Genomic DNA, 24,677 nt, shown 5'->3' with positions numbered 1-24,677 from the left:
ATTATATTGCTATTTATATTTTGACAATATTAATGAGTGTCCACAATTTTATCATATCAACTTTCTCATATAAAAATTTGTTTCTGTAGATAAAACACATAAAATCTGCATAAAAATTTGCAACTGGTGTGGATAAAACACATAAAATCTGCAACTGGTGTGGTGCAAATATTGAACGGTGTTTTGCCTATAAAATAAAAAGTTCTTTAATAGAAACATTACATTGATGTTGATATTTTGAAAGTAGTTATGAGTTTCCCAAGAAAATTTTTTGAAGGAAAGGAGAGTTTTCAAAATTTTATCATATCGATTTTCTCATATATGTACATAAAAATTTATTAATGCATATATAAACACATAAAATCTGCAACGAGTGCGGTACAAACATTGAACGATGTTTTGCATATATAATAAAAAGTTATTCAATAGAAATATTATATTAATATTTATATTTTGACAATATTAATGAGTTTCCACAATTTTAACATATCAACTTTCTCATATGTTTAAAGATAAAACGCATAAAATCTGCAACGGTGTGATGCAAACATGAAACGGTGTTTTGCATATAAAATAAAAAGTTATTTAACAAACACATTACATTAATTTTGATATTTTAAGAATAATCATGATTTTTAAATTATTTAACTTTCTCATATATGTATATAAAAATTTGGTTTTGCGTACATAAGAAAATAAATTCCACAACATACGCGATTCAAATATTAACATATTTTTTTATATATAAGAAAAAAAATATTCAATAGAAACATTATATTAATATTGATAATTTTAATTAAATATCTTTAAATATTTGACAATATTAACAACGTAATTATTTTTTATATGATTACCACAATGATATGCGACCCGTGCGGACGGGTCTATTACTAGTTCGTAGATATAATAATGGCATTAGGCAGGTAGCTTATATTATAAGCAAGGTTTTAAAAAACGGTCCGTTACTGAGAAAAAGGCCGCGACAAAAAGGTATAGGTTGCGACGTTACCGTTTTTCACCGTTTTTATAGAGTGAACAAAAATCACGACAAAACATCATTACAGCCGCGACGAAACACCGTTACGGCCGCAAAAAATTGTCGTTCATGACAATAGACATAGAATCCAGATATTTTTTCAATCGAGATAGATGAAAATCATATTTTTAGTACATATTTGATCATAAATTACATAAGTTATCTCCTTATCTAGTTTTGAACTCCAAATCTTTCTCTAGTTTAAGTTATTTAAGTTGCTATCATTATTTAAGAGTTGTGCAATGTTGTGATTAATTCACACCGCGACAACCACAATCCGTATCGCAACACCCGTAACGGCCGAATTCGCGAAATCCTATACGCGACCGCGACTTTGACCGCGACCGTTTTTTTAAACCTTGATTATAAGTTTACCATTAACAAATGAAGAGCTATGCTTGTTCAAACCACCATCATTTCGTCATCTGAGGGTACTGCCCCATGCTTTCTAGCTTCAATATCATTAGTATAGGCGCTCGAGTTTATTTGTTCTGAGATTAGATTAGGCAGTAGCTTAATCATAACCATTAATAAATGAAGAGTTTTGCTTGCTCAGACCAACTTATAAGTCATTGGAGGGTACTGGCCCATGCTTGCTAGCTTTAAAATATCATTAGTATAGAAGAGTGTCACACAATCAAACAACTCATTATCTTCACTTCAAAATCCATCATCCATGGCTAGAGGAAATTCTATCCTCCCCACCCGTTTCTTCAAGATCATTCTCCAAACTAATCTTCAAAGGATTGTAAGCTATCATTCCTATTAGTTCTATTCACTTTAAATTTCTTAGCACAACATGTCATATATGCATTTCACATATTTTCTGTTTATAATATTAGCAGTTTAGCACTAGAACTTTTCAACAAAACCAAATATTAGCACTAGAAATTTTATTATCACATAACACATGAATATTGTTTAACTATCACTGTTGTATTTCTAGAAAGAATAATTGTATTTGACACTTTTTTATTAGTGACCAAAGGGGTTCTTTAATTTTTACAGCAAATACCAACCAAGTTTACTAGGAGACATGGAGTTGCTCTATCAAATCCAGTATTGCTCACGCCTCCTGATGGCACTAAATGGAAAGTTTATTGGAAAAAAATCAATGGTGAGATTTGGTTTGAAAAGGGTTGGAAATGTTTTACTGAAAATTACTCTCTTGGACATGGTTCTTTAATTTGGTGGTGTTTGGATATAAAGGAACTGTTGTTTTTGGATTTCCAAACTATTAAATTTGGATTTCCAAATTCTGTTATCTATCGAAGTTGTTACTAGGTTGAGTCACGACCAGGTCGCTCTCTTTAAGACGTTTCGTGGCACTACCCAAAGTTGTGCAAGATAGACTATCAACCATGCCGCCTCCAGGATAAAACAAGCCCAGCTACAACTGTTCGATTAACTACTGCACTGTAGAAAAATCGTTCGAGAATTACACCCTCAAAATATGGCTCAATCGTTTGATCGAAGCCACTCGATACGGTACGTAACCGCTCTATTCGAAACCGTTCAAATTAATATGGTATTATTACCATTCTATTATGGTGCTGAGACCACTCAAATATGGTATTACCACCATTCTAACTTCTCCAAAACATGAATATGGCACTACGACCACTCAAATATGGTGATACCACCATTTCTCCTTAAAAGTATTAAAATAATATATATACTGTTAAGATCATTCTTTAACATGATCTTAATAGTACTCTATATTCCGAAGAATCATATATTATCGAAGGGACTATGAACTTAAGACCAAGGGACTATGGTCTTAAGAACACTCTTAATACCGAAGGGACAGAAAGGAGTAGAAGCAGAAGAAACTCGCTATCGCAAGTCGGAGGGAGAAGAGAAGAAAAGAATTCCCGACAACTCAATGAAATTCTTTTCGGTGTGTAGAATGAGTGGGGGGGGGGGGGGGGGAACTTCTCCTTTTATAGGGAAAGTTTGTAACAAAAAACGAGTGACTTGGGGATTAAGTCTGCTTAATCCTTAAGCAAACGCGTTTTGTTTCTTAATTGGATATATCCGGAAGTTTCTGGATCGCGTTTTGGATTGGGTCGGATCGTAACAAATTTATTTGTTATGCGTAGCGCTTACGGATAATGATTAAATTAATTAATTAATTAATTAATTTAACATTTTCAAGTAACAATATATATATATATATATATATATCATTTTTTTAATCCACGACCCATATATAAACACTTACTAGTTGGGGTGACCCTCCAATGTGGGACATTTTTAAGTCACACCTACACACTAGTTCTTTCATAGTGTTTTTCTTTCCAATTTTCTTCACTAGAATTAACTAATGTTCCAACAATCCCCCACTTGACTTCAAAATGATTTCGTAAACTTTTCAATAAGATTTGCTAATTTACAAAGGTGTCGCCAACAACTTGAACCTTTGTATAGTGGAAGGTATTCTGATTTAACAAGATTTGCTTATAGCATTGAACTCTATCTCAGACATAGAATCCACACACAAACATTTTCATAGGTGTATTCTAAAAGCCCGTGCGTTTTAAGGCCCTGCACGTGTATCCCGATTTTAACGAATGCTCTAGCAATTCTGCCTCGAAATTCCATAGGACTGGCCTAAGTTCCACATTCGTATAGGTGAGTCTATCAAGGGTACTCCTGTAGCTGTGTACCCCACTCAACGTAGAGTATAGATCTCATTAAGAGTTACTATTACCTCATCCTTCTTTCGCTGCAGGATCATGCTTTCTATATTCTTTCTCTCATAGCATGTTCTACCACTTCATGACTTGTTTTTACCCATTGAACCTATTTCTTGGGATCTCCAGTCATGTAGGTCGGGTTACCATCACTTGTGGGCTATAGGCATTAGTCCCATCCTACTGGATGTTTCTTGGACTTTCTCTCTATTAAGTCCTTTCGTCAAAGGATTAGCTAAGTTTTCATTCGTACGTACAAAATCAACTCCAACCGCTCCATTTAGAGATACACTCTCTAATCGTGCTGTATTTTCGCCATATCTGTCGTCTCTTACCATTGTAATAACGATTCTTAATCTTTGCAATAGCCGCGGTACTATCGCAATGAATTAACACAGCAGGTAACGGTTTTTCCCATAGAGGGATCTCAGCTAGCAAGGATCTTAGCCAACTTGCTTCTTCACTAGTTTTCTCTAGTGTTCTCATCTCAGATTCATTCTATAGTGGACTGAGTCAATATCATTTGTTTTAACAAACAACTCCTCTAGTGATGCTCAATGTGCAAACACTAGTCGCTAAATATTCATCTGAAAGATGTTCTATTTTATATCTTGTACCATTTAAGTACAATATGTTACTCCTAGTGAAGTAATCTTAGAGTCATAGTCTTCTTAAGGCACCTCATGACTCTTTCTATAGCATGGCAATGCTTCTCATCCGTCTACTAGTAAACTTGCACAAGAGTTTCACGACATCGACAATGTCGGATCTAATACATTCAGTGGCATACCTAAGTGCTGCCAATGATGCTCGTATATTCTGTTTTTCTAATTCCATCTCAAGTGTTCTTACACTTGGATCATAATATGTGATTGCAAGTTTATGGTGAAATAATTACATTTCTTTAAGATCTTCTCAACTTTGTGAGATTTATCAAATAAGTTATCTTTTATGATCTAGTAATCTTGAAACCAAGAATTACTTCAATTTTTTTTTTGTTTAGGTCTTTCTTATCAATGTTGTTGATAAACAATGATTTTACATAATTCATAACATGAATCTTTAAATCAAATATGAGCAAGTCGTCTTCATAGAGACATATGATCGTGCAAATATTATTTGTCACTTTCATTCACTTTATACTCATTCGATAACATTAGAATGTCAAATTTTTCATGCCATTCCTCAGGAGTTTATTTTAGACCATTCAAATAATTATCTAACTTACATACCTTGTTTTCTTGTCCATGAATTGCAAACTTTTTCAGGTTGTTCCATATAGACTTGTTCTTCTAGTTCACCATAAAAAGGCAACTTTCACATCCATTTGGAGTACTTTCGAGTTATAAACGGCGGCTAAAGGGACTAGTACTCTCATGGATATGATTTTCGTGACTGGTGAATGAATGTCGAAGAAGTCTATATTTTTCTCTTTGTTTAAAAACCTTTGACTACAAGGAAAGCCTTGTATTCATCAACCGTACCATCAGGTTTTAGTTCCTTTTTTTCAAAAATCCAAATACAACCGATTGGTTTTGCAACTATGAGACAAGTCAACCAAGTGTCATGTTTTGTTAGACTCAAGAAAATTCATTTCATCGTTTATTGCTTTTGCCATAATTCAGCATCCAATGAGGATATAACTTCTTTAAGGCTTAATGAATCTTCTTCCAATGTATAAACCAAGTTCATACTCTTTAGCAATTTTAGCTTTCTTACCTCCTTGAGGTTCTATAACATCTTGTATGATGTTTTCGTAACTATTTCTAATTACATGAATGTGATTAGATATAGTGCCCCCACTAGTTCTTAATTTTTAAAGGGAAATTTATTTTGCCCCCACTAATGTCGTGCTCCCATTAGAGCCCCCACTAGTGCCCCCACTATTCTTTAGTTAAAGGGGTAAATATTTACATAGAATTCGACATCTTTTAAATTCTATGATCACTTTAACATTTAGGTCATAAAACCTATATGTTTCGTTATTTATCGCATACCTGATGAATACATATTCATAGGCTCTACTAGTGAGTTCAACTCTCTTGGGGTCCAGGATCTAAATATAGTCCAGACAATCCCAAGTTCAAAAATAAGACAAATTGGATTGTCTTTTCTTCAAGAATTTCTTAATTAGAATTTTTGTTCTTAGACTTGGGTACTCTATAAATTTCAATTTTCGTTATAAAAAATTGAACATTCAAGCATATCAATCTTATTTTTCAAAATTCACAGTCATCAATAAATATGATAAAAATATCATTTTATCATTTCTAAATTATGTGTCATCAAATTAACACATATCATAATTTATTATGTTTAGAGATTCATATTCTCTAAATTCTGATTTATATGAACTTTTGGTTCATATATCTTGACTGCAATAAATAAAATTGTCTAATTATATAACTTTGGAATTAAGTCCAAGTTACTCAAGTTTAAAATTAAACACTTGTTCGTGATCAATTTTGATATGTCAAATATTAAAATCACACAACTAATAAAATAGAAGGAGAATTTAATTTTTAACATACCATCAAAGTGCAATCTTTTTCCACAAGAATGCATGGTACACAAGTTTCTCTTTAAGTCTGAGTCAACTCAGTCTTATTCAATAGAAATCTGAAATTCAGATTCTTTCTTATACTTAAAGTAGAATTTTCACAATTCCATTTATTTTCCTTTATTGCACGATTATAGATTTGGAGATTTGTGGCTCGATGGATCTATGATTCATCACTAGTACCCAATATTCCAACAAGTTGCTGCACTTATCCTTGAATTCTCAATATCATTATAAACATAATTTTCTCAATACTGTTTTTCAAGTAAAGTGTAATGACAATTCCTAAAACAGCACGCATGATTTAAAACTGTAAGCTTATTTCAAATGATATTGTCCAATTATCATTCCCAATTGACACAAAAAGTAGCAGCGTAAAACACTTGGGAAAATTTGTTGGGACTTTTTCGTTCAGTAACTAATAATTTGTTTTGTAACAAATTATTGTTTTCATCAAATAAATTTTTAGTGTTGTTGATTGAAACAACAATCACTTCAACGTTTCAGTCAAAAGATGTAAATCTATAGCTTGATTTATCCTTAATGTTTTTAGGGACAACTTAACCTCAATATGTAACTTCTTCGGTAGACATAGCATATAGAAACGTCTTAAAATTGTTGTTTTTGGATTTCCAAACTATTAAATTTGGATTTCCAAATTCTGTTATCTACCGAAGTTGTTACTAGGTTGAGTCACGACCAGGTCGCTCTCTTTAAGACGTTTCGTGGCACTACCCAAAGTTGTGCAAGATAGACTATCAACCATGCCGCCTCCAGGATAAAACAAGCCCAGCTACAACTGTTCGATTAACTACTGCACTGTAGAAAAATCGTTCGAGAATTACACCCTCAAAATATGGCTCAATCGTTTGATCGAAGCCACTCGATACGGTACGTAACCGCTCTATTCGAAACCGTTCAAATTAATATGGTATTATTACCATTCTATTATGGTGCTGAGAACACTCAAATATGGTGTTACCACCATTCTAACTTCTCCAAAACATGAATATGGCACTACGACCACTCAAATATGGTGATACCACCATTTCTCCTTAAAATTATTAAAATAATATATATACTGTTAAGATCATTCTTTAACATGATCTTAATAGTACTCTATATTCCGAAGAATCATATATTATCGAAGGGACTATGAACTTAAGACCAAGGGACTATGGTCTTAAGAACACTCTTAATACCGAAGGGACAGAAAGGAGTAGAAGCAGAAGAAACTCGCTATCGCAAGTCGGAGGGAGAAGAGAAGAAAAGAATTCCCGACAACTCAATGAAATTCTTTTCGGTGTATAGAATGAGTGGGGGGGAACTTCTCCTTTTATAGGGAAAGTTTGTAACAAAAAACGAGTGACTTGGGGATTAAGTCTGCTTAATCCTTAAGCAAACACGTTTTGTTTCTTAATTGGATATATCCGGAAGTTTCTGGATCGCGTTTTGGATTGGGTCGGATCGTAACAAATTTATTTGTTACGCGTAGCGCTTACGGATAATGATTAAATTAATTAATTAATTAATTAATTTAACATTTTCAAGTAACAATATATATATATATATATATATATCATTTTTTTAATCCACGACCCATATATAAACACTTACTAGTTGGGGTGACCCTCCAATGTGGGACATTTTTAAGTCACACCTACACACTAGTTCTTTCATAGTGTTTTTCTTTCCAATTTTCTTCACTAGAATTAACTAGTGTTCCAACAGGAACTTCTAAGTTTGATGTACACATATTTGGCAAGAATGCAGTAGAAATAGACTATGATTCTTCAAGTGACACTGATGATGAAAATGAAAATGTTGATGATAGTGATGATGATGAATCAGTTGAGATTTTGGATGAATGGCTTAATCGGAAGAAGGCTAAACAAAGGTCACCTTTAGTTTCTCGTCGACCTCATAAGAAAGTTAGAGGTTTGGTTTCATTTCTTGTTTTTTCTTTCATTTTATTTAATGGGCTGATGTGATATATATTTATCCAGAGGTCTAGATGAACGGCTTATTGATTCTTACTTAGTTGCATGATGCTATATATTTAATAAAAGCTAGAATTGAAACCTGAAAACATCATGGTTGCTCAATATTCTCAATATTCTCAATATAAGTACTTTACAAGAGTTTCTTCTTTGTTTTACATTGCACACATATATGCAGGTGATCATGAGAAGACTACTAAAAGAACTTCATCAATAAATTGGCCAAACTACTACAAAATACCCCCTTTAATAGCACTTATTTTGGCTCTTAATAGCGCTTCTCAAGCGCTAAGAAAGCCCCCGCTATAAAAGGTCAGGAGCCTATAATAGCGCTTTCCAAACGCTATTAAATAGCAACACGTTAATAGCGCTTTCAGAAAAGCGCTAATATAGCCTTATTCTAGTGCTATTAAAGTAGCTTTTCTAACAGTTGTTTCTTAGCACTTTCTGAGAAGCGTTATTGTAGCCTTTCTACTCAAATAGGGGTTTCTTAGCGTTTTACTAAAAGCGCTAATAAAAGTTGCGTATTTTTTTTTTTTTAAATTTGTAACCAAAAATGCTATAATTAAACGCTATAATAAGATACTGAAATATGAATATAGCAAATTACATTCATGATAATCTCATTACAATCTTCAGAATTCATTCCATAAAAAGATAAAAGTACAAAATAAAGATGAAGATGAGGGGGGACATAAAACCAAAACCCTCCAAAAAGTACTAAGTATTTGAGGTCAGTCACTTCATGCCATTCACAATAACATGAATTGTTTTTAGGAGACATATAACAAGAATTTAGAACCATGCCTAATTAAAGAAAAATGTTGTCCTTCGTTCCTATATCACTTTCCTAGGTTTTTCACCATATGATTGAGTAAACTGCTTAAAATATTTTGCCATTGTATCCACATTTTATAGCAAAAGTCATCTACGAAATCACATAGCGACAATCCAAGTAAATTCATTTCAAGAAAATTGAACATAGTAAAGAACTTAATGTTACAAATTTAAATTAACTCAACACAACTCATATGATCGGCAGTTCACATTAACACAACACAACTCATAGATTCAAATGAACACAACAATTACTGAAATGAAGCAATACCCAAAATGCAAATCAAAATCGAATAAAATAATGTCATGAAAGGAAAATGTACCTGCAATTTGTAGATGAGTAACAAAGGGAGAATAGGTCGCAAACAGGAACACGAGTCACATAAGAACTAGAACAAAACATTAACAAACACAGTTAGCTAAATAAATTATCATCAATTCTCGAATCTAAGTAGTAAAAAGTGAATTCTGGAATCAAAAATAAACTCACAATTCTGGAATAAAAAATAAACCCCAACATCTAATAAGATTTTGTGGGTGCATGCACTATAGTAAATAATGATTGTGCTTGTAAGATGTACTTCCCTCCTCAAGTGCAACATGTGGAATTTGTTTTTCCATTAATTAACAATTTAGAGTTTACACTGAATATTAATATTATGTTGTCAAATTATTTTCATTCTTTTGAAAGTAGTTTAGGCTTTGCGTCATGACGAAGAACATAGAGAAAACGTGATGCTAGACTTTTTTTTTTTTTGAATCGGCAAATTTATTAAGCAAAGCTAGCACAAGGAGCACTATACTTGCACGGAGGAAAAAGAGTCCAATTAGGCACACATAAGGCAACCAAACTGTCACCACCTAAAGCTCACTAAAAAAACCCCCTATGTTCCATTCCAACATATAACAGGAACAAAACAAAAAACAAACAGCAGAAGCAAAAACAAAGAAGATCCTATAAAGCTCCCAACAAACAGGACTGCTACACAATAGCATAAACAAGCTTCAGCCATCACCAACTCTACTTAGCAGCAGCACCGCAACCGGCACCAAGCAGACAATCCAGAACCCGATACAGCCAGCACCAAACCTTCTAGACAGCTGCTCACAACACCCAACATAATGCAGGAAAACCAGCCAGCCCACACGGATCTAAGATAGCAGCAACACAGCCTAGCATCAGCCTAACATCCAACAAATTATCTTTTATTAACTATCCTGATCATTATGACCCTTCTCTGTATAGATCACTTGTTGGAAGCTTACAATATGCTAATATTACCTGTCCTAACATAGTCCATGCAGTAAACCAAGATTCTAAATTTATCTACTCATCAAAGGAACCTCAGTGGAAGGATGTAAAATGTATTCTTAGATATCTTCAAGGAAATACACACCACTCTTACTTACTAATCTCAAATTATTTCTAAGAATTGTATTTTTTTTTAATATCAAACATATTAATATCAAACAAAACCAAATTGAGTTCCATAGCACAACCCCTTCACAGCTAAAACAAGAAGCCAAACCGGCAGCCCCTAAACCTCCAAACAGCAGCTAAAAACAAATACAAAAACCTGTCAAAAGCCTCACAACAACAGCAGCCACATCCAAGATAAAATGTTGTCATAACAGCAGCCGAAAATCAGTCCTACAGACGCCAAAGACTTACATTACAACTGTTGCACCAGCCTTGCAGAACAGCCGTCACCGCCAACACCAAACTTATAGTTAAATATATATTATTGAGATAGATAAATATACTTATTTTTTTAGAGAGGATAGAGAAATATAATTATTTGTTCAAATCAAACAAATTGATTAGCAGTAGGCATGTGTATAAATATTCTACTGCATGTGTAACTCAATGAGAAGTGAAATCAATAAAATTTTGTGATTCCTTATCATTCCTCGTCTCTCATAAGTCTTAAATGTTTTTTTTTCTTTGAAGAAGTCTTGAATGTTCTTTATCATCTATAGATAGTGCAATTGTTCTATCAATTTTTATTTTTAATGGTCATTTACTGTAATTTCCTCTACAATTCTTTCTAAGTGCCAAGTTTTATATTGTACTAATTTATAAAAATACTACTAGTTCATGGGTTGAACATCTCTCACGAAAGTATAACTGTTTTTCTGTGCCATACAATGCAGTAAATATAACATATATGGGATCAAGAAGAATTTCAAGCAACAAGTGTAAATCAACTTACAGTTTTACTTATTACTACTTATGTACATTTATGGGACACAAGGTGCAATATGAAAGATCAAATAAACCAAAAATCAAATCAGTATTTAAAACAAACAAAGCAGCTACAAATATAACGGGCTACATGAGAAAATTACTAGCATGACTTAATAGGAAGAATGACTTCATAACCACTAAAAGGCTTCCACATTCCAATGTCATGAAAGATATGAATATGAGAATATTTCTCAAAATACCTTCTTAGTTCTCACACCTTTGCAGCCCTGCACCTCACAGGAGCAGATTGCAAGAATACACTGAGACATTATAGTCACAATTTTCTAAAATTTGCATAGGTTCAAATCAATGAAATAAAGTCCTTTCTAACCGTGAAAAAGTTCCTTGCCACTCGATTAGTACCACATTTTAATGAAATGTATGTGGAAAACAGTGAATTACTATTGGATGTCATTTTCAAAATTTAACATTTATATTTCTCAGTAATATATTTTCCCACTCAAATCCTTTTCACAACAATTATGCAGAGACCATTTCCTCTGAGAAAACGCTAAAACCCCAACACAAACAATCATCCTTGCACCAATAACCAGAAAATACCAACCCTCCCAACACAACAACATTACAGACAGCCCTTGTAACAATGATCAAAAGCAAGCCTACACTGTAGTGAAGTAATGCAGCAGTCAGCAGAGGGCAAAACAGAAATAGCAGAATTGAATCAGATTGATGACAACAAAAGGCCCAACTTCCACTGTAACAGACATAAATCAATGCATCATCTACCACACCACCTTACCATATATGTATAAATTAATGTCGTGTAATTTTTCAGAATTTAATATTTTTATGTAACAATATATCAACATACCATTTTCACCCATATGCTAGAAAGTAACTAATTCCTAGGTTATTCATTCTATATTGTTTGCAATTACCCCAAAGCATAACAACACCAAGTTGAGAACACAATTCCTAGGTTATCTAATTCATGCATAATATAGAGGGAGAGAGAATTGAAGTGTAAAAGAAGAGAATGAAGATCTAACCTGAGAAGAAAGAGAGAAAGCGTTTTCACCACCACGTTCCGAGATTCCGACTTCGATTCCGACGTCGATTCTGATTTCGATTTCGATTTCGATTTCTTACTTCGACTTCTTACTTCGATTTCGATTCTGACTTTGATTTTGACCGAGGAAGCTGGTTTGGATTTCAGTTTTTGAGTTGAAGGACGGTGAAGGAAGGACGGTGGAAGCTCTTTCGAGAATGAAGGAAGGACGGTGGTTGGAGAGAGAGTGGGGTTTAGTTTTGGACGGTGGAAGCCCTTTCTTTTTGGAGAGAGAGTGTTATGTTTTTTTTTTTTTTGAAGGAAGAGAGAGTAGTGTTATGTGTTAGTGCGGGAAAATGAAAAAAAAATCATCCGCCCTTTTTTCATTTTCATCAAGCCCAAATATAGCGTTTGTGAAAAACGCTATCTATATCCCCTTCAACAATAGCGTTTCCTTAAAAGCGCTATTAGTGCGAACAAGAATAATAGCACTTATAGAAAAGCGCTATCTAACCCAGTTTTTAACAAGTTTTTCTTAGCGCTTTCTGAAGAGTGCTATAACAGGTCTATAATTTGCATTTTTAATAGCATTTATCCAGAAACGCTATTAAAATTGTGCTATTAAAAGCCAAAATTGTGGTAGTCTCAGGAAGTAGCTCAAAATTTCATCTCAAGCAATCCTTTTTTCACAATTCTCATAAAACCTAATCATATAGAAGATGGTCAGCTGGTAAGTTGAAAAACATTGTTTACATTAATCCATTCTTGCAGTGCTATGCACATATAAATTATGATGATTGATAATAGTATTATGCTATGCAGTCTGTACCAGATTTTAAAGGGGTTATTGAGAACAAGGACAAGAATGTGATGATGCAGATTAGGAAAAGGTCATGGAATGTGAAATTACTCCGTTGTTACGAAGGCAGATATGGTCGTCGCCTTTCCGTGGGTTGGTCGTTGTTTGCAAGTGAGAGTGGACTGGAATCAGGAGATGTTTGTGTCTTTGAACTGATAAACAAGAAAGATTTGGTTTTTAAAGTTCATATTTTCAAAAGTGACGGTTAATGTATCTGTTTGGATGTTGTTGTTTTGAGAAGTAGTAGTAGAAACATGTTTTCTAAAGGGATAGAGTTTATGCATCTGTTTTGGACATTGTTGTTTTGAGTGATAGTAGCTTGAACCAAGTTAATCTTTCCTTTCCATCAAATAGGTTAAGTGAAGTAGTTATAACCTTCACCTTTGGTTGTAGCTGTACTTCATTTAGAAATATTTTGAAAGTATAGTCCATCATGACTCGCTAGTTTCTTTATAGTATCTATCAAATTTATCAAATCTTTGGAAAGAATGAATGAAGTTTAGATATATGATTTGTTAGACTAATTAATTGATGAATATATGTTGAATTTTATTCTTGAATGGACCGTATGAATTGAATCATTCTATCATGTAAAATGTCGATACCATGATATCAACATTGTAAACAAGTTTATTGATAATGTTGGGTGTATCATGGAGGAATTTAGCTCGCCTCTATAACCACCCTTTAATGTGGCGTATGATCTTTTTTAACGTGTTAGCAACACTAGTGTATCCAAGATAATGTTGGGTGTATCAAAGAGAACTCATTTCAAAAATATTGGGACCTACAATAATAATTCATCTAATAAGAGAGTTGTTAAAAAGAGTGTTGCATGCTATTAGCCTTCTATTTTTTTTTTCTCTTTCTATGCTATTAGTGAAGTAACTCAATTAAATTAAATTAGTTTTAGTTTTCTCTTATTTGACCAAGTCTATACATACTTTGTTAGTCGGTTAGTACTGTTTTTAGTCGGTTAAGTTTTCTGTGTGTATCTAATATAAATACACAATATTATAATTCTAAAATCATTATTCAATAGAATAACAAAAATGTCAATCATTCATATAAGGTTAAGCTGAAAAGGTTACGTTTTCTGTTTTTAGTCGGTTATGTTTTCTGTTTGTGTTTGTTTTCTCATTCTACTATGATTATTTTGTATGGAAGTGACAACCTCTCATTCATATTAATAAGTCAGAAAACTCTCATGAATGTGATGTCACATGGTCCAAAAAGATAGAGACAAAGAGCAAAGGGAGAGAGAGGGGGCAATAGGAAATATATAGAAAAGGCAAATGGAGTGCCATATCCAAAATGTTTTTCGAAAGATCAAAAACTCACCTAAAAAAACAAACGAGAAACAAGAAGAAGAAAAAACACTGCTAGAAGAGGATCAAGGACACAAGGAAGGAAGAATTAATTTCAGGTTAGTTTGGTCTCTTTTGTTTTATGAAAATAAAGGTGCGTTGATTTAGTTTTTGTTCTATCACATGAATGCAAATTGAGACTGTCTCAATGAGTTTTTTTGTTAATTTAATTTCACCCGCCATCTTTTCTCCTATGTTATTTTAGTTTGTTGTTGTCATTACTCATTATTATTATTGCTTAAGATGTATAAAAAGTGCAACATCACAGTCACATAAACCTACGGTGGTGCAAAAAAATACTAAGATAAACATTAGAGTAAATATCTAAACTCTATCGAGAAAAACATGAAGACTTTTTATAGAAAAAAAAATATTTGAAGACTTATTTGATCCCAAAAGATAGAAAATACCAATTATTTTTGTAGAGGAAAGTACCAATTTGACACTCAGATATTAATCAATTAAATCTTATTTTTTATAACTCAATTTTGTTTTAAAGAAAGACGAGAATATGATTAAAGAAAGCTCTCATTCGAATTCGTACCATTCCCTTCTGTTTCTATTTTTCTTTGTTCTTTTCTTCTTCTTTTTTTTTTACGAAGGAATTCTTTTCTGCTTTGTTATTTTGTAACCCTACCAAAAAAATTATTTGTATGGATATTGTACTATTTTACTTTTTTTTTTGGAAAAAATCAATCTCCTTCTAACACTCTATCTTTCTTTTATTACTCTCTCTTCATTGAAAGAAATATATAATCATATTAAAGAAATGAGATTAAGAGGGAGATTGAAAGTTATTAAAAGAGGAAATGAGAGAAAGGATGATGAAAATATCCAATTTCACAATATTAAAAGCATTTAATCTCGTATCATGAAATCTTATCCATTATCAATCTAATTATTAATGAAAAAAAATTATTACCCCTCCATCCCAAAATAATTCACATGGTTTAATCACCATATTTTTAGAGTTATATAATGACAAATAATTTTAAAATATCTATCGTTATAATTTTATATAAAAAAGTGACTTTTTAACATAAAATTTCCTTTCAATTTAAAAATAAATAAATAAATCTTGCAAGAATTTTTAAATTAAATAAATAAGGTGGAGATTGAGATAGAGTGAGATTAAGATATTTACTGAAACGAAACTGAAAACCGCGAAACTATCGGCGGCAATGGCTAAACAAACTTTTTTTTTTGAAGGAAAGAAATCAATTCATTTCATTACTCAAAAGGTGCCAAATACATGACAGTACATCATCATAAATGGTGGGGCTAGGTTCAGATGGGGCTACCCTCGCTAATTCATGAGCGACCCCATTAGCTTGCCTCCTATTAAACTCGACATGAGAGTTTTGAAAACTATCCTGAAATAATTGTCTACAGGCAGTAATAATACAACCAAGTTCGCTATCATCATCTACTCCTGTATGAAAAGAATCTACGACCTGCTTTGAATCTAGAACAAAATCAACATTATCAAATTGGAGGTCTGATACCCACTGCAGCGCCGTGTGTAACCCAACTGCTTCTCCTATCGTGACTTCACATAGAGGAGAAAACCAATCAGTTCTCGCAAGCACAAAGTCACCTGCATCATCTCTGATACATATGCCAATACCAACTCGGTTAAGAGAGGAGGAGAATGAGGCATCAATATTACATTTGTACCTTCCTCTTGCTGGTTTTTCCCAACGAATCACTTCTTGCGTGCTTGGCTCATGTTGAGGTGCGGCTGGATTTGTGCCACCTGCTTTTCTGATGAGTTGCGCGGACCTCCAGTCTTCTAGGAGGGTCGTCGCCCTAGTCAAAACTTGAGCATTCGTTTCAACCTTCTGTTGCCATAATTTTAAATTTCGTCTCTTCCAAAGGCTCCACATAATTGTAGCAAAAAGAGCACTTTGAGATTGGTTAAGTGTAGATAGCATAGTGAACACAAACGCATCCATGTTATAATTTTGCCGAAGAGCACGATTAATCTTGTCCCAAAGGTTAACCTCACGCCAAATATGCATAGCAGTAGGACACTCTAAAAGGACATGAATACTATCTTCATAATTACTATCACAAAGCACACAGTTAATGGGACAAAGAATACCTCTACTACTTAAACGAGCTCTAGTAGGAAAACAACCCCGACAAACTCGCCAAACAAGATTCTTAATCTTTGGGGGAACTTTTAATCTCCAAATAAGTTGCCAACGGCCTGGTACGTGTAAATGAGAATAATCTGCAATTTCAGTAACATAAGTTCTATAGGCACTACGCACTGAATACATACCATTCTTTTCTGCTTTCCAAATTAGTTTATCTTCACTAACCAAAGGTTGTAACGGTGTATTTAGAATCAATTGTGTTGTATTATGATCAAACAAGTTATAGATTAAAGGAGCATTCCATACCTTTTGTTGCTGATCAATAATATCCTTCACTTTAGCATGGGCTATTGGCGCAAATATGGGATTGTCAACTGCAAAAGACAATCCATATTTAAGCCATGGTGCACCAAATAAAGGGATATTATCACCTGTACCTATGCGCCATCTTGCACCTTTTTTCACAACCATTGGCTAAACAAACTTATGACGTTGAGTATATAACAGCCTTAGTCGGATTCAGAATCTCGACACTCGGTGCGGGATCCTTACCTGGTTCAGTTCAGGTACCCACGCCACATCTTCTCAATTAAATTACTTTTTATATTTTCATTTTCTCTTATTTCACCAACTCTATACATACTTTGTTAGTCGGTTAAGTTTTCTGCCATGAATTTCACAATTTCTGGATAGGACATGTCAATTTCGACACTGGGATACACGTAATCCAATACTATATGTGCTTCATAAAACCAATAGGCCATAACAACAAGGCCATTTCAACAAAAAATTGATATATTGCAAAAACTTCAAACATTTTTTAATCTTCTTAATATTTCTTTTCAAGATACTCCATCTATATTATATTATATTTCATCCCGAAAAAATTATATTATACTAAATATATATAATATAATATTAAATATGAGACACATGTTGTTTTTTACAACTTATCTTCTTACATGCTGCATAATCTTTTTTTTTTTTTTGAAGGGCATAATCTTATTTTTATCACGTCAATTTAAATATGATGTGGCACTCTCTAAAACACAATGACCCAAATTTTTTTTTTTTTTTTTACAATAAATGAAATTTCATTAGCAAAAGTCTGGCAATAAATCATAAGCCAAGACTGCGGAAATACAAAGTGGGGTTTCTTCAATCCATATACAATCGGGATTATGAAGAGAGTATTGAGCTAGATAATGAGCAGCTTGGTTAGCCTCCCGTCTAACATGCAAGAATCTTAAACTACGAAAAAAGACATTAAAATTAATGCAATCTCCAATAATAGATCCAACATAGTTGGGATGTTGTTGATGAGTGTTCAGCGCCTGAACCACATTAGAAGCATCTGATTCCGCTATAAGATTCAGAAAAAACATGTCTTTTGCAAATTCCAACCCCTTCCGCATAGCTAAAGCTTCTGCTACCTCTAAATCTGGTAATGAAAAGACTTGACAACAACTAGCAGCAACCACAATACCTTCATAATCTCTCACAACAACACCAATACCCCAAATTCCAAATTCTTCTATTATTTTTCTTTAGCCAACAACTTTTTTTGGTTATTTAATATTTTGGTTAAATAAGTTTTTGATTCCTATAAATCTAGCAAAATTTGTTTTAGTCTTTATAAAATAAAGTGACATGTAAAATCTTGCATTTTGAGACATTGATTCGCATCGGTCTAATATGTTATCATATACAAGTCATCCTCTAATTTACAATAACATGGAGAGAGAATAAACAACTGAATATATGAATGAGAAGTTCAAATGAATAATTTGAAATAAATTATTATTATTATCTCATCCTTGATCCTCATATAAGTTAGAAGAACCATAAGTTTAAAATATGATTTCATTTGGAAAGTTAAGCAAACAAAATATTAGTTGTTAATGCTCTTATCAAAATAGATGTCCCTCTTGGACAATCTGATATTGCCAATAAATCTCAAATGTGCCTGAAATGTGGTAGACCAATCATTTGTCCATTCAAAAATAAATTTGAGAACTCCCGAAGAGTTTTTAAAAGTTGATTTCTTAAAGATAAGAAATGAGATGAAATACGTAGGAGAGATAAATATTTATTTGAGATTACAAGTTGAGTGTTTGTGAATCATGAAATCTATATAACAAGATGCTAAAATGGTTATATATGGAAAAAAAATCATATTTTTCGTATAGTCCAATAGTTGTAAAGTCACTATATGTAGTCAAAGATCGTTTGAGAATTTGAACAAATAATGAAGAACTATTTGGTCTTGAAGTACCATATTTTAATTCAATTGAGGAACGATATTGTACCTTGATAGTTACTTATGTTATCATATATTTATTATTTTAGATATGTAGGTTATTTGTCTGACCATCAACATTAATGTTTGATTGATGTCTATGATTGAACGCATAATAGAAGAAACATGTGGGTCGTTTTTCAGAAGAAGGAATGCACAATACTTTATGAATATAACACCATGTTGAAAGGATATTACAGGGAGATAGAACAAAAATATACTTTTTTGAAAGTTCTTTCTCACATGTAATTAACTTTAGAAGAATTGTGATTTAAACATTTAACAAATTTGTTCGTATGATAATCTTGAATACTTTTTTCAAAGTAACTCGCAAGTAAATTTTTGAACAACTAGTACAAAAGATTGACATCCATCTTATCAGAGATAATTGTTAGGTTGAGGGAGAGAAATAAATATATTATGCACTCTTTTTCCCTTCACCATGAATTTCACTTTCCTCTCCCTCTCTCTCTCAACTAGCAGCACCTCTCCCTCTCTCAACTCAGTTTCTATTTCATTTTCATTCCTTCTCCTCTCCTCTCCTCTCCCGTCTCCTCCACCAGGTTTGTTTTTCTTTGTTATTTTTTTTATTTGTTCTATTTTATTGCTGTTTGTTATTTGTTAATGGGTGAATCAATCAAGGAGTTGATTATTCAAATTCCAAACTACAATTTAGAATTGTTGATTTATCCCCAATTTTGATTTTCCAAACCCTAAATTTAGAATTGTGCATTTTGTGTGATCAGTAAAAAATTATATGAAATGATGAGAATTAGAATTGTGATTTGTGATGTTTATAACTTAGGCAGATGAGTCATACTTTCTACCATCATTATTAGGTTAATTGATATATTTATTTGGCGATAGTAGACCATGAAGTTATGCTCAGAATTGCTACTTGCTATTCCCACTATTAATGTATTTGTAGGATCTTATAAATGTTGTTGATATAGCATTTGTAAACTGATGGCCACTAGAGAGGATTGAATGGTTCACTCGTTTTCTATTTTGATTTTGTGTATGGTATAAGAGCTTAGTTTCCCTTCACTGCAAATTGTGATCTGATATTTATACAAGGCCAACAAAGTTTCCTCAGTTTCACACATTGTTTGCTATGTAGGTGATATGATATGATATGATATGATATGATATGATAGTTTGAAAATTGTATTTTGTGTTTTTCTGTCAATCTTAAGACTTTCGAAGAAAAGAGATATCTAGGTGATATGATATGATAGTTTGAAAATTGCATTGTGAAATTAGTTCAAAGTAAGATTAATAAATGAATAATGAACATAACTCCAACATCATTTTAGAGCATCAGTCTATAACAGATTCCCAGTGACTAATGTGGTGTTTATAACTTAGGCAGATTAGCGCAGATGTTGGTCAACACTTCAACTTCAATTATTAATTGCTTGTTAATTGTTATATGTGATGTGATAATGCTTGAAATAAACTTTCAGATATGAGGAGGTTTTTGGTTGATAGAACAAAATGACAATCCTCTTTTATATCGAGTTGACATGTTATATTTCATCTCTTATTTTATTTCAAACTGTACTTTTGTAGAAAAAATGACAATCCTCTTTTATTTTGATTTATGACTATTTATGTATATTATGTCACACGTGAATTTGCGATAAATTTTTCGCCCAGGCTCTATATAAATCCTGGCTCCGCCACTGCTCTTACGAGTAAATGACCTTATTCATTGTTATTGGTATCTAGTCTTATGACTTTTCATATATTTGTAACTTACAACTTTTTGTGTCTATAAATAGAACATATACTATCATGTAAAGAATACACTTGAAAAATAATGCAAAATATAGGTTCTTGTTCCCTCTTTATCCCTTTCTCTCTGCTCTTCTATACTATACAATATCTCGTATACTTAGGATTAATTTCATGAAAATTTAACCCTTAATACTCAATTCCCATTTCCCTCCCATGTCTTCAATTGTTTTACGATTACTTCATCATTAACTCTAGAAGTGAAAACAAACATACCCGTAATATTTTATCTTTTTACATAATGAAAGTTAGCCTGAAGCAAAAAGTAAGAATTTTGGCTAAATGGATGACTTTTTCAAGATATAATCTTAGCTTTTTTTTTTGGATAAAGGATTCATTTAATTATGTTAAGTATATTGATATTATTCATTTGTAGCATCAAAAAGTTAAATAAAATTAACTCATTCAGTATACCATTACCATTCATTTCATTTTACTCATAATTTTATAATATAAAATAGTTTAATTCTTTTTTTTGGTTACAGTAAAATAGTTTAATTCTAACATGAATTGTGTGTTCAAATTAAATTAAGAGATCGTTTGTTTGTTAGTTTTTTTTTTTTTTTTTTACAAAAAAAAAGGTGTCTTTAACTTTATATATCCAAACATGATTTTAATGAGAGTTTACACGAAGCTACTTGACATTTAGTAACCAAAATTTTGTCAAAAAATAAATAAATTTAGTAACCAAATTATTCATTATTAAAGCTTTTAAAAAATTTGGAATGCACGAGTAGGGCTGGGCAAAATTAACGGTTAACCGAACCGAACCGGTTAACCGAACCGAATCATATCAAAATTAACTGAACCATTTCACAAATTTATGAACTGAACCATTATTTTGATAACAGTTAATTTGGAATGCACGACTCGTGCGTAGGGCTGGGCTGGGCACGAGTCATGATGGACCATAGACTCATGATGCACGTGTGTGAACTTAATGTATTCCTTCAAATATTTCTAAATGAACTAAAATTAGAGCCAAAAAAGAAGGTGAAGGTTACTGCTTCACTTCACCTATTTGATGGAAAGGAAAGTGTTAACTAGTAAGTTACTATCACTCAAAACAAAAACTTCAAACAGATACATTAACGGTCCCTTTTTTGAAGACATGAACTTTAAAAACGAAATCTTTCTTTTTTATCAGTTCAAAGACACAAACATCTCCTGGTTGCAGTTCACTTTCGCTTGCAAACAAGGACCAACCCGCCGATAGATAGAAACCATTTTTAGCCTCGTTAGAACAGATCAATTTCACATTCCATGATCTTTTCCCAATCTGCAGAATCACATACTCCTCTTTGTTCTCAATAACTCCTTTTAAATCTGCAGTTACATACTGCATAGCATAATAGCCTTATCAATCACTATAATATATAATCATAACATAACATAGTACAGTATTTATACATAGAATTGCAGGAATGGATTAATGTAAACGTTGTTTTTTAACTTACCAGCTTACTATCTACTGTATGGTGAGGTTTTACAAGAATTGTGAAAAAAGGATTGGTTGAGATGAAATTTTGAGCAACTTCCTGAGCTCTAGCATCTTTTGGCCAATTCATTGATGAAGTTCTTTTAGTAGTCTTCTCATGATCACCTGCGTATATGTGTGCAATATAAAACATTAGAGAACATATTTGGCATTTTGAACAATCATGAATCTTGATGTTTTCAGGTTTCAACTCTACCTTTTATTAAATAAATAGCATCGTGAAACTAAGTAAGAACAAATAAGATATTCTCAGTTCTATTGCAGAATATATTTTGCACGGTCACAAAAATGTATCAAATGTAAATATAAGCAAATAAAAATAATTTGGCACATATCCAAATTACAAGCAGTTTCATCTAGTCGTAACATCAATTACCATCAAAGTAGGCAGCGCAACTGGTAAACTAGGAAACTCAGAGTTCAAACTCTAAAACATTTAATCAGTAACTCATACTTGAAGGTGAGAAAAACACAAGGGGGGGGGGGGGGGGGGGGGGGGGGGGGGGGGGTTGAATTGTGTTTTGAAAAATTCTTCGTTTCTCTTCTAAAAACTGAACACACTGATCAGAAACTAAGTGAAACAACTTCTGAGGTGATAAACAGAATTTGAACGCAGCGGAATAAAACATAGAGAGAGAAGAAGAAAGACACAAAACAATTATACTGGTTCCTTTATATAGAATCTGAACGCAGCGGAATAAGACTAGAACTTTGAGAAACAGAAATTCTAAGTGAATGCAGAACAATTTCAGCAGAGGTTTGCACTTGTAAAAATGTTAAGAGTCTTTCGTTCAGCATTACCAAATCTCTAAGACTTCACTCCTTTATATAGAGGTGTGAAAGAGACGTTGTGAAATTGCCAGCACATCAAAGAGTCATTGTTGAAGCTTGATCTTTCACCAATGATCTTTTTCCTGATTTGGTTGTTGTCCTATGAAGAACAAATTTGAAATCAATTCCCATTGTGAAGGAACATCTTTGCAGGCATAGCTGTTATTCTGGAGCTGTTTTCTTGTCTTGTAGCGTGGACACAAAACAGAGTATTGGAGAAGGTGGTTGTACAGTTCGTACAGAGTACAATGTCAACGCTTTTTGAAGATAAGCTTCCAAATCCTTCAAATCTTCACCAAAGTGACCGTTGCAAGGTTCCACTAGCCTTCTGCAAAGTTTTCGAATCCAATAGACAGCTTTTGAAGTGTTGATCCTTGAATCTTCAGCTTGTGGTGATAATCAGCTTCTGATGAGCTTCAGCTTCTGATGAAGTCACTTCTGAACTATCCGCTTCTGATGACTATCAGCTTCTGATGACTTTCAGCTTCTGATGACTATCAGCTTCTGATGACTATCAACTTCTGATGACTATCAGCTTCAGATGCACTTCTTCAGATGCTTTCAAGCTTCTTTTTCTTGATTCCTTAGCTCTCTTTTTGTTCTTCAGAACCTTTATATGATGTAAATTTTAAATTGTGGTCCTGTACACTTGAACAAATATTAGCTAGTCCAATTTTCAATTTTTAATACCTTGTTATCATCAAAACTCTTTAAGGTTCATTGTTAAACATATTTTGTTCCAACAATCTCCCCCTTTTTGATGATGACAAACAATAGTATTTAAAATTGATCAATTGTTGTTAATCTAATTAACAAGTTGACTTTGGGGTTCTGAGGTTTGTAAGCTCAGAGTCTGAGGTTTGTAAGCTCTAACTCCCCCTGAGTCTGATAGCCTTTAAGGTGAGGTTTGTAAGCTCCCCCTAAGTTCTATCCAGGTTAATTAAATTCATTGAGCGCGCAATAATAATATCAGAGCTTAAAAAATGAAAAGAAGTAGATTATAGATAAGAAGAATGGTCCATTTAATTTTATTTGAAATTTGATACTCCTTCTTTCGTTCATAGCTTATACCTTTTAGGTAAAAAAATGATAGAAGTTTTTCAAACTATTTTTCAAATATCATTAATGGGGCTCAGAGCCTTTAAATACTATCACATATACTCCTCCTTTTGTCATTAGCAAAAAGAAATTAAGTATTAAGACAAAAAGACATTGAGAAAAACTCAAACAAGAAGAGAGTATAACTATAAATAGAACCTATAATCTTATCAAAATATAATCAGAGCACAATAGAGTAAGTTAAAAAAAATATATATAAACAAAAATGTCAGAGCACAGTGTAACAAAACAAAATATCAGAACAACAACATTCAGAAGCGGGAATAAAATGAAGTAAATCAGGCAAAGTAAATCAAAGCAATATGTGTCAGAGCATACTCATTCATTCCAATAATATTCAGAAATAGCAAAAGATGTTCAGAAGCAAAACAACAAAAACAAACAACTAAGGTGTGCAACTAAGGTTTGGTTTGTTGTTG

General features: G+C 32.8%; 1 protein-coding gene and 1 long non-coding RNA gene across 2 annotated transcripts; both read left to right on the top strand.

Annotated features, from left to right (window-relative positions):
* Nucleotides 1-1,712: 1,712 nt before the first annotated feature.
* Nucleotides 1,713-13,454, top strand: LOC146938802 (B3 domain-containing transcription factor VRN1-like). Its single transcript, XM_085749688.1, has 7 exons — nucleotides 1,713-1,784; nucleotides 2,045-2,229; nucleotides 8,013-8,230; nucleotides 8,471-8,516; nucleotides 12,704-12,716; nucleotides 13,030-13,116; nucleotides 13,209-13,454. The coding sequence occupies exons 1-7, from the start codon at nucleotides 1,713-1,715 to the stop codon at nucleotides 13,452-13,454; spliced, it is 867 nt and encodes a 288-aa protein (XP_085605814.1).
* A 4,336-nt stretch (nucleotides 13,455-17,790) lies between these two features.
* Nucleotides 17,791-20,858, top strand: LOC146938801 (uncharacterized). The gene is made up of 2 exons (XR_015031422.1): nucleotides 17,791-19,576; nucleotides 20,382-20,858. It is a non-coding gene; the product is annotated as an uncharacterized LOC146938801 (long non-coding RNA).
* Nucleotides 20,859-24,677: the final 3,819 nt, after the last annotated feature.

This window comes from Medicago sativa, chromosome 3 (genome assembly GCF_051527215.1).
Source record: "Medicago sativa cultivar Bolivia chromosome 3, Bolivia_mono, whole genome shotgun sequence".
NCBI classification, from domain to species: domain Eukaryota; kingdom Viridiplantae; phylum Streptophyta; class Magnoliopsida; order Fabales; family Fabaceae; genus Medicago; species Medicago sativa.
Note: the sequence above shows the minus strand (reverse complement) of the source record. Positions and strands in the feature narration are given on the sequence as shown.

Coding starts and splice junctions, on each gene's coding strand:
- LOC146938802 (XM_085749688.1), top strand. CDS start 1,713: ATGGCTAGAGGAAATTCTATCCTCCCCACCCGTTTCTTCAAGATCATT. Junction 1,785..2,044: donor AAACTAATCTTCAAAGGATT/GTAAGCTATCAT, acceptor TAATTTTTACAG/CAAATACCAACCAAGTTTAC. Junction 8,231..8,470: donor ACCTCATAAGAAAGTTAGAG/GTTTGGTTTCAT, acceptor ACATATATGCAG/GTGATCATGAGAAGACTACT.